General features: G+C 37.9%; 1 protein-coding gene across 1 annotated transcript; it reads right to left on the bottom strand.

The window, feature by feature from the left end:
* Nucleotides 1-493: 493 nt before the first annotated feature.
* fam32a (family with sequence similarity 32 member A) lies at nt 494-10,220 on the bottom strand. Its single transcript, XM_039766996.1, has 4 exons — nt 9,853-10,220; nt 5,829-5,970; nt 4,167-4,220; nt 494-818 (listed from the first exon to the last, which is right to left on the bottom strand). The coding sequence occupies exons 1-4, from the start codon at nt 9,924-9,926 to the stop codon at nt 750-752; spliced, it is 339 nt and encodes a 112-aa protein (XP_039622930.1). The 5' UTR covers nt 9,927-10,220; the 3' UTR covers nt 494-749.
* Nucleotides 10,221-11,218: the final 998 nt, after the last annotated feature.

Raw genomic sequence — 11,218 nt, 5'->3', positions numbered from 1 at the left:
TTGGATTGTGGGAGGAAACCGGAGCACCCGGAGGAAACCCACGAGGTTTTACTGTATATTTTATTTTAAAGCAGTGCAAAGGTTTTTACTACAGCTCCATGATCATCCGGGGTCCGACTTTATGCTTACTGTCTCACTCACTGTGTTGGTTTTTCTGGCTATTTTGAGCTTCTATATCGACCCTGCATGCCCCCTGGCCAAGGCTGGTGCTTGCCTTGTGCTCCATGATACCAGGACAGGCTCTGGATTAAGTGTGGTTGTGCTACGTCTGGTTAATGAGGTTTTTATTATTTCATAGATTAAACTGGGATGGTGAGATACAAAAACACAAGATTCACGTTTTAATTTTTTTTTAGATTATGACAAAAATAAAAAAAAGTGTCCTAATCAAGGTGTCAACATATATAAGCATAACGATAACTTTGAATGAGCAGTTCAAGTAAATTATGAGCAGTATTTTTAATTTAAAGTAATCCATTTTTTCACATGATACTTGTGTTTTAATTTTTATTTTTGAAAAATGTTTTTTCTCTGGTGATACAAATCCATCACAAAGAAATCTGCTGAAAATGGCATTCCAATAAAATGTCAACTCAAGTTCAAATATGGCTTTGCAAATGAAAATGACAAGACCAACAAAATAAAAACGATTCTGCACTTTTGAACTCCTAGCCATGTTAGAACTTGCATAGTCCACTAAAAAAGAAAAACCAAACAAAATACAAGATAACGGAGAGTCCACTTTGTCCTTATTTGGTCCAGCTGACTTTTGGGATGTCGTAGTGTTCGGTAAGCGTATCCAGATGTCTGTTGAACTCCTAAATAAGATGGAGAGAGACACTTATTAATAATATAAACCAGCTACCAGGGTGATACTTATTTCAAAGCCCAGAAATCTGCAAAAACCCAAAAGGGTAAGACTTGGGAGATGACCAAAACTCCTCATAAATATGGGACTCCCCAGATATTCAGTACCAACTGACCCCTTACAGCAGCCTTTCTCAACCTTATTGCCCTTGCTGAACCCATCCATCCTCTTCCACTTATCCGAGATCAGGTCGAGGGGGCAGCAACTTGAGCAGAGATACCCAGACTTCCCTCTACCAGGCCACTTCTTCTAGCTCTTCCAGGGGAATCCCAGGTCCCTCCAATGTGTCCTGGGTCTTCCCCTGGGCCTCCTCCCGGTTAGACGTGCCCGGAACACCTCACCAGGGAGGCGTCCAGGGGGCATTGTGATCAGATGCCCGAGCCACCTCATTGGACTCCTTTTGATGCGGAGGAGCAGCGGCTCTACTCTGAGTTCCTCCCGGATGACTGAGCTTCTCACCTTAACTTTAAGGGAAAGTCCAGACACCCTGCGGAGGAAACTCATTTGAGCTGCTTGTATTCGCGATCTCGTTCTTTCGGTCACTACCCTTGTGGAACCCTTGAAATAATATTCATGTTCTAGGGAACTCCTACATAATAATCATTATTAGTAGGTTTTATTTATAAATTTAAACATCATAAGGGAAAACATAATATAACAAGTGTTATACTTAATCATCTAGTTGCAATTTGCAAAAGAATAAGATAAATCAAAGTAAAATGTCATATAAACAAATGCAAGTGCCAAAGAAATGTTACTCTTCAAAACATATCCAATTAATAAAATGTACTTTGCTAGTGTGAAACCTGTGCCACATTTTCACGGTTAGAAATTTCTATTAAACAGTAAACAAAAATGAAAAAAGAAGATGATGATAAATAAAACTTTGACTAATAAAACTAAAGACAGGCCGTGTTTTTCAAGTGCACTAGCTGTTCGAACGAAATGTACTCGAACAGAAATTAAGAATACTGTACTCAAACAATGAAATTTAAAAACTGCGTGTGCAGGACATGATGTGCGTCTAACTGCGTCCGACTTGGTCAACATAACCTCAATGTAACAAGATAATTATTAACAGTTTGGTCATTTTTCATACATCAACATAAAAATGACTACTGATTGCTATTGAATAGCTAGAACAATGTCAAAAAAAAATTGCAAAACACCACGGTCGGATAATAAACTTTCGGGGTTATGTTCAGAGAGTAAGGAATTTATCATTTATGTTTCGTATGTGCTCTGGCGGCAGCACCTCGCAATTTGGTGCATGAAAATTGTGTGTGAACGCCTGCTCGAGCACTTTTAAAACGCATGCCGATTAACTCCAACTGTATTTAAAAAAGCCTATTTTTCAGTTGGAATCTTCAAACGGCTGTTCGAGTAATTTAAAAATGCAGCCTAAATAAAAGCAAACAAAACAAATACATTGGAAAATGGAGAGAGAGGGAAAATATTAATGAGTGAATACAAACCTGCACGCTAGAAAACACATAGGATTGATGAGAGATGACTGGACTTCTCACGTTTCTTGCTTGCACTAACCAGCACCAGTTAACTCCTAAGCGTCACTAGTGCTAGGTGCTGTATGAGCTCTATAAATGCAACTTATTATTTTTATTATAATAATGATACGTGAGCCACAGATGGCATTGCATCACATCCTAGTGGCTGTTAATACAACTAACGAGAACTTCGAATTTATTCCTTTTAGAGAATGTTTATTATTTTCTTCCACTGTTCAATTTTATTTATTTGCCACTGCTATTCAGTAACATGTCTCACAGAACCCCATTTGAGAAAAGTTGCCTTAACAGTGTATGAATCAAATCTGTCCCAGTTTTCAGTAAAAGCACCCTAAATTTGAATACACATGGGATGAAACAATGAGTTTTTGTGCCGCTTGTTGATTGGGAAAAAAATTAATTTGTACAGCTTCTAATAATATGTACCTTGTGTCATTTTCGATGCACCATTGACTTTAATTAAGAGAGCCCATTTGCTCACAATGCATAGAAACATCCCGACTCATCTTTTCCGCTCAGAAATATGCAGTCTTTTATTAACGTTGCCCTACTTTAACAAAAGAAAAAGATTCTTTTGGGTCAATTTTCACCCACCATACACTTTAGTGACTTTATCTTACCATATCATGTCATTTCAGGTCTGTTCCTAAGAAAGAGAGATTAGATAATCGTGGATCTCAACATCTCTCAATTTCATCTTGCTATAGTGCAAATTTGCTTCAGGGGGATTAGCTGGCTCCAGAGCACACCACAGTTCAATTGGCTCACTCAGTTCTGGATAGGTTGATCCGGATTATCGTGCAATCACGGCAAAATTTACAAGCCCTTATGAGTCGAGAGTGTTGAGCAGCCTATGAGAAACAGAGGGAACAACCTTCCATGCCACAAGAGCAAAAGGTGCTGATGGTAGTGGATCAGGATAAATCGGCATATTCTCCAAATGCAGGCCAATACGGCAACGAGACACCACAAAGAAAAGAGTGTCGACAGAGTGAATGTGTAGAAGAGTTAATCAGTGAAATGCATGTAAACTTTGTGCGGTAAATTATTGTTCTGAGCAAAATGTACGCTAGACAACAATTACTCTACTAGAAATGTTACATTCATTTCAAGCAACCATTGTATTTAGTTTTTGCACTTTTAATACCAACACAAAAGTGTAAGCCCCATGACAAAGCGTTCAGCATACATGGTTTTTCGGTCGTTACTGTGAGAGATGCTGAACATTAGAGAAGACTCACAGGACCCACTCTTTGAGTGGTTACCTTGTTCAGTCAGGAGAGCCTGGATATTTAGCCTCAACATTTGGACAATAATTATGATGCCACAAGAAAGAATATGAAGACACATTGACATTTGTAATGAGAATATGTTATATACACTTGGGCTTCATTTGTAAAAGCCATCAGCCAAATGAGCTACACTACAAGGCAGAAGAAACACGGCTGCCTTATTCTATTACAGAACCCCAAATCGTAACTGCATGAATAAGCATATTGGGTGTAGGTACCCACTGAAGAGGGCAGTTATCAGAAGCATCGCTTTAAAAAATGAAGGACTCCATAAAGGATTCAAGGTGGGTAGCTTGTTCTAAAATCGAGTCAAAACAAGACCCTCCAGGCACACTTGATCACGTTGTTAGGGATAAAAGAAAAAACACTGTTTGTTCGTGGCCTGGAATAAAAATAGGATTAACTGACAATCATAAAACAGTATTTAAATCAGCTCTTAGTATAATGAAATCTATGTTCTAAAAACAAATGGGACAATACCTCAACTCTTCTTTTGTGAGTTTTAGATGCTTTGTTCAATATTCTCTCCATTTGCTGTAAAATAAAAACACAAAAGATGTCCTTAAGATGTGTACACTCAAAAAATGCATCTGTTCATCTCTGTAATGAATGTGACACATTGATGTTCTTCAAGATATATTTGCAATGTGTGAGGTGGTGCCCAGCCCAGATGACGTTGCCAGAAGCAAGAGCACCACAACGTTGTGGATGTAAGTCTCCAGACACCCTCTGAGATGCAGAGAGGACATCAGCAAAAATTGTCCTAAATATGTCAGTGTGGGCGAGTCAGCCCAACAGATCAATAACATCCAGGAGCCACGATTAAGACTTAGAAATGTGGCAGGAATTATTTGATGTTCATTTCGTACCTGATTTTCTGCCCCTTTTGTGGTTTTGTAGCTTTTGCCTCTTGTGTTCTGTGTGTGTAGGTTTGACACAAGGCATGCACTCCTATCATAAAAGTGTAGAATTATGATATTTGAAACAGGTATTGGTATTGGATGACTGTGAAACTGGCCTGAAGAGACTTACTGGGCCTTGTACCACTATAGGACTGAAACTGAGAAACTGCAACCCTGCTCAAGTTCTCTTTATGTTTTCACTGTGGTATAACCAATCTAAATCTATAACCTATTATGTTTTTACTGTTTTCTACTTGTGCTTTGTATACAAGGGGAGACACAAAAATAACAGAACTGGTAAATATCTATTATATATATATATATATATATATATATATATATATATATATATATATATATATATATATATATATATATATATATATATATATATATATATATATATATATATATATATATAGATGACTTACAGCATTCTAAACATTGTCACCTTTTATATACTCCCCCTCCCGATCTCTACACCGCTCCATATGTATCTTCCATTGATTGAAACAGTGCAGGAAGTCTTCACTTTATCCATTGAAGAAAAATGTGTCCCCTTCAGGTCTCTCTTGATTTTTGGGAACAAGTAAAAATCACAGGGAGCTAAATCGAGCAAATAGGATGATTGAGGACAGGAATGTTTTTGTCAGTCAAATTTGTGAGAAATTTGATGTTGATTCTCTGTTCGATTAATTTCACCCGACATTATAGTGGCAACTCGTGTAGCGATTGTTGTGCAAATACTGACTGGGCTCTTCACAGGATATACCTAGCCACTTGGCGGTTTGTGAAGGCGTGTAAGGTATAGTTCTATGATTCATGTCCGGCCGACCTCCAGGCGGCTTTTCAGGAAAGCCCCAAGCCCAGTCTGGTTATTTTTGTGTCTCACCTCGTAGTCAATTTTCAAGATGATACCCCAAATAAGAATTAATGTTCCAAATGACATAAACAGTCCAGTACAAGTCTCTGGCAGCCTTGGCCATTTGTTACCTGCTTTCAGATGGATCCAAGCCTGACCCTATGAACGTTAGTGGAAAATTCATCCAATTTTGCAACTATGCAAAAAAGAAATGTAGTGTGATAATTGTCTAAGGAGATTCTTTGGACCCTTGGATGCACGGTTTGCTACCAACATGGCTACAGAGTGTCATAATTCACTACTTCTGTTAATGCAGATGGAGACATGAGATAGACAACTTAATTCACACAAATGACTGAAAGGCTGGGCCTCACTCACCCGCTTCTCCTGCATCTTATCATATGCGATCTGTGCCGGAGTCCTTTTACTCATGTAGGTTTTCTTTGTTTCCTCTTCTTTGTTAGGGTTGGTCATAATCTGCTCCAGGTGCTTCTTGCTTTCCTTTTTTTTATTCTTTTTCCTATTAAAAAATAGATATAAACAATGAAAAATCAATCATTTGTGCTGCAAGAATTAACTTTCAAAAATGGGACATGGTTGGCATAACTTATTGTTGGTATCAATCCAGGAATTTCATTACTTAATTACATGACTTAAATGCAAATTTTCTTAGTTTCCTGCCTTGTGCCCAGTGCTACCAGGATAACCACTGGACACCCTGAACCTAATTAAGCAGGTTTCAAAAATGATGCAATATTACTTTCTTATCACCTAAACGTTTAGGATGGGATAACATGTATAGAGGCTGGCATGTGTCAAAAGATTATGGTGAACTGTAGGGAGCGCATGGATGGTGGATGATAAAATTCAGCATGCAAGATGTTTTATGTAATGAAATATTTAAGCAGGACCGGACTGACAACATGTCTTTCACCCATTCACGCGTTTAAAATATTCCAGCTAATGGTCATAAGGTAATCGTTTAGAACATTCTATGCAGGAAAGCAGAAGCTGGCAGCGTTAGTACAAAGTTACTTACCACTCACCCACTGCCTGATCTCAGAGCATGGCATTGCTCACGTTACAGGAATATGCCTCCAATAATTGTTAAGTCTGCTTAATGCCGTTCAGGGTCACATACAGTTGCATGTAAATGTTGATACAGCCCTTGCCAAATTACATTATTTGCAGACATTTTAAGTAAAAAAAATAAAAATGACAACTTCAACAGCAAACAAACTAAAAACAATAAAAATTTTACTCATTTTTTTTTTTTTTATGTACAATTATGTTTTACCTTAATTAAGAAAATAAATAAAACAGCACAAGCCGCCCTAATTTGGCATAATCCATAAGAAATGTAATGGTTTACTTCATGATGTTTAAAGTCTAAATCAGAGGTAGCCAACACAGTGCCCGCCCGCAGGGACCATGTGCGTTGCCCACAGGGCATGTTCTAAAAATAGCACCAGACACCATGGAGCTCTGCCTAAAAATTGTATTTAAATTGTGTTGCTGTTCTTTTTGAATCAATAACAGTTTTGGTTTGGTGGTAGCCTGCGGTCAAAGTTCAATATCAAGCGCAAAACAAACTTCCATCTCACTCTTTGCTGAGACAAGCAAACAGGCGCAGCTACGAATGGGAGTTAAGGCTCAGTTTTTACCTCCTAAAAATTAAAAAAAAAAAACACAAAACATGGCAGAAAAGCTAAGGAAAATTTCCATTACATTAAAGGTGAACTGAGCAACTTTAATTCAGGAAGTTTGTATCAAATAAGTAGCCCTTCGTATTACTCAGTACCCTTGAAGTAGCTTTCAGTTTCAAAAAGGTTGGTGACCCCTGGTCTAAATATTCTCAGTTATAACAGAAATATGTCATTTTTCATCCTATGAAATGCTAAATTCCTAATAAAGGATTAAAAAAAAAAAAAATCAGTAACATCATATTCACAATCGCTGACCTTGAAATAATTTAAAACAATACCCCATGTGCTTATGTTTGAAATTGATCATTTTTAACCTTCTGGAAGTGCCTCTTTGAGGGTTAAGACCACTGGTAAAGAATCAAATATCCAAAAATATGATATTTGTGATGACTCACTTTGAAATAGTATAAAACCTCAGACCTTAATCCCACTGACAACTTGTGGTTAATCCTCAAGAGCTGGGTAGACAAACAAAAATCCACCAATTCTGACAAACTCCAAGCATTGATGAAGCAAGAATGGGCTGCCATCACTAAGGGTTGGCCCAGAAGTTGATGGACAGCCTGCCAGGGTGAATTGCAGAGGTCTTGAAAAAGAAAGAAGGGCCAACACTGCAAATATTGACTCTTTGCATGAACTTAATGTAATTGAACTTATGAAATGCTTGTAATTCTACTTCAGTATACCATAGAAACATCTGACAAAAAGATCTAAAAACACAAAGGCAGCAAACTTTATGAAAACCAATACTTGTATCATTCTCAAAACTTTTGCCCACGACGGTACTAGTATCCACTTGTGTGCTCGTTAGAAAAGAACAGCTTAAATAACAAGAATATTTAAAAGACAGATTCATTCTTACCGATCTAACATCAACTCTTACTTCATTCAATAAATATTTAGCATAACCAGTTTGTAATTTCTGTATTGATTAAAAAAAAAATAAACATACCTAAAAACAAGCTGGTAGTTAACAGCTTGCTAAATTAAAGTACAAGTCCATTTAAAAGCAGAAGCAGACTGGGATGAAAACCTGCACTCCCAGGAAGTCTCACAGGTCTAAACTTGCTGCTCACTGGACAGTTAGCATAACGTAGATTTATAAAGTAAGACCACCACTAGACATTTGAGCTCATTGGTAAAACGTACTGTATATTATGTTAAGAAAACTGACCAGTGCCAAATAACAACAGATCTCCTCCTGCAATGATTGCCAGAACAGTAAGAGGTTGCCCGGGTCAAAGGCACAACAAATTTGGTAAAAGTAACAGAGAAAGTGCATATAAAGTCTCCAAAGGAGAAACAGCTTCAGTCGAGATTACAGGACACGGTCACACATGGTGGGGTTTGAAACATTCCTTTGAGTGTCTGGTCCATGTTGACATGAATGTATCACGCGATTTTTGCAGACCTGTCATCTGCACTTTCATGCTGTGAATCTCCAGTTCTGCTATATCTCAAATGGGATTTGTTGGGTTCAGATCCAGCGACTGGGCAGGTCACTTAAGAACGCTAAACTCACTGTGATGTTCATGAAACCAGTTTGAAATATGGCTGCTTACATCATTATGCACCATTAGAAGACTGGTAAAAAATTGAGGCCATGAAGGGATACACATTTTCACCAACAATACTCAAATAGTATTATTCAAGCAATGACTGATAGATAGCTAGATAGATACTTTATTAACCCCAAGGGGAAATTCACACTGGTATTTACAGGACCAAAGTGTGCCGAGACACATCACTGCACCACCACCACCACTCTGCACTTTTGACATAAAGCTGGTTGGGTACATGGATTCATGATGATGGTATCAAATTCTGACCCTACAATCTGTGTTTCACAGCAGAAATGGTGATTCATCAGACTTGACACTTTTCTGCACCTACCCCTTGCTGTAAGTGTCTGCCCTCATTTTTCTCCCATAGTGATGTTTAGTGTGTACATTACCTGACGCTCCTGACCTGCATCTGAATGATTTTCTGCACCGCTCTGCTGACATTTCATTGGCCGATTAGATCACTGCCTGGGTAAGCAAGCGTATATGACAGGTATATTAGCCAGCCAGACCATTCTGGGAGGCGTTAGTACTAAATCAACTTTTTCATACTTAAAACGTAAGATGTGTCTTTTTGTTAATTTTGCTGCTAATTTAGTGCACCTACTGAACTTCTACATGCCACTGTGGCTACAGAAGTGTGTCGTGTGATGGCGTCTAACGTACCGAACAGGACGAATTCCAGCTTTGTGCCGAGAGATTTCCGTTATTTATGTATTTATTTTAAGGACCGGATTGACTCTGCTCAGTGTTAAGGAAGAATTATTTAAATGCAGACCAATTAAATCCCCTGGATTCAGGAGTAGATGCCCACAATTTTTAAACGCATAGTCACTTAATCCACTTACTCCTCCGATTTTACAAGAATGTTTTGGGAAGTAGTCTAACTCAAAGCTAAACAGACTAACATGAAATAAACATCTCAATAAAACAAATATGAGCTAAATTCTGAAATACCAAAACCATCTTTAAGCAGAGGTTCACTGCCGTACACCAACTTTTCGTTGTCCGAGACGCTGGAACGAAGTCCTGAAGCCACAGCTGCCCATCCCGACTGAACTCCCCCCACTATTCATAACTAAATAAAAAAACATCAAGTTTCCAAAGACAACCCCTGTGTAAAAGCACACTTACTTCTTTCCTAATGATAGGTCACCGGCTCCTTTCAACTTTAACGTGCCCTTCTGCACATTACTGTACTCTGCCATTCTGACGACTCTTTCTCGTTGTAACAATTTAACTTGTAAGCAGCAGCAATGGCAATAATAACAAAAGCACTGTTGCTGTGACCACTTCCTGTTCACTAATTGGTATCAAAATAAAAGTCGCCAATCAAGCAGTATGCGTTCCGGACTGTTATTATCAATTTATTAATCCAAAATCCTTTTGTTGCGCTATTCTTTCAGTAATGTGATGCTTTTAAATGCTCAAACGCCAAATGACTTTCGAGAATATTCTCTGGGTGCCTACCCGAGAGGCCGGAAATGCGTCATTAATACAAAAACCTCGCGGTAACTGGCGGAGGAAATGATGTTCAGTGAAAGGCACGACGGTGGGTGATTTGAAACAAGCTGTCAAAGTTTTTTTTATTTCCATTTATACATTATTTTATAACAATACATATAACATATAATGCAAAATATTCAAAGAATAACGTAATGCCAGGGGACTGTTGTCATATATTTAAATTGTATACGTACATATTAAATACATTTATGTTTGGATAACAAATGTAATGCTTTGCCTTACTATTTTTAATATTTTTGATAGAGTATATAAAAGAATTAAAAGAATTAAGGTCATCAATAAATAAATCGTAGTTTGGAAGTCTGATACTAAATAAAGTGATTTGCAAGTAATATGCAGAGCTTTATTATATAGTTACATTCTTTGTTACTTTGTGTATAACAGAATAGGATATCCCCATTCACCATTCAGCAAATCAAAACTTCTCAAATGTACACAGTTACAGAAAACATGTTCAAAACATTCATTATTTTCACCACAAAAGCTGCATACATTTAACACATCTGGAATAAATTCACATGTAAAACTATTGCATGGAAAATATTTATGAATGATCTTAGCAAGCTGTCAAAGTATCCACTGCAGAGATACATCCTGTGCAGTAGTCTTCTACTTCTTCTTTCGGCTGCCGCCGTTAGGGGTCGCCACAGCGGATCATCTTCTTCCATATCTTTCTGTCCTCGTCATCTTGTTCTGTTATCTCCATCACCTGCATGTCTTCTCTCACCACATCCATAAACCTTCTCTTAGGCCTTCCTCTCTTCCCCTTGCCTGGCAGCTTTATCCTTAGCCTTCTTCTCCCAATATACTCAGCATCTCTCCTCTGCACATGTTCAAACCAACGCAATCTCACCTCTAAGGATATTAAATTCCAGAACAAATCTGTATTAAAAAAGATTTTTTATTTGTGAAACAGCTTATTAACAAAGAAGGGAAACTGTTGAGCCATGAAAAATGTATTAATAAGTACAGT

The sequence above is a fragment of the Polypterus senegalus genome, chromosome 10 (genome assembly GCF_016835505.1).
Source record: "Polypterus senegalus isolate Bchr_013 chromosome 10, ASM1683550v1, whole genome shotgun sequence".
Classification (NCBI taxonomy): domain Eukaryota; kingdom Metazoa; phylum Chordata; class Cladistia; order Polypteriformes; family Polypteridae; genus Polypterus; species Polypterus senegalus.
This window is presented reverse-complemented; position numbering and strand designations above follow the sequence as displayed.

What these genes read in the sequence shown, in the direction of transcription:
- fam32a (XM_039766996.1), bottom strand. Translation starts at nt 9,926, where the DNA reads ATGGCAGAGTACAGTAATGTGCAGAAGGGCACGTTAAAGTTGAAAGGA. An exon ending in ATAAGATGCAGGAGAAGCGG is followed by an intron (nt 4,221 to 5,828) that starts GTGAGTGAGGCC and finishes TTTATTTTACAG; the next exon opens with CAAATGGAGAGAATATTGAA. An exon ending in CTCACAAAAGAAGAGTTGAG is followed by an intron (nt 819 to 4,166) that starts GTATTGTCCCAT and finishes CATCTTATTTAG; the next exon opens with GAGTTCAACAGACATCTGGA.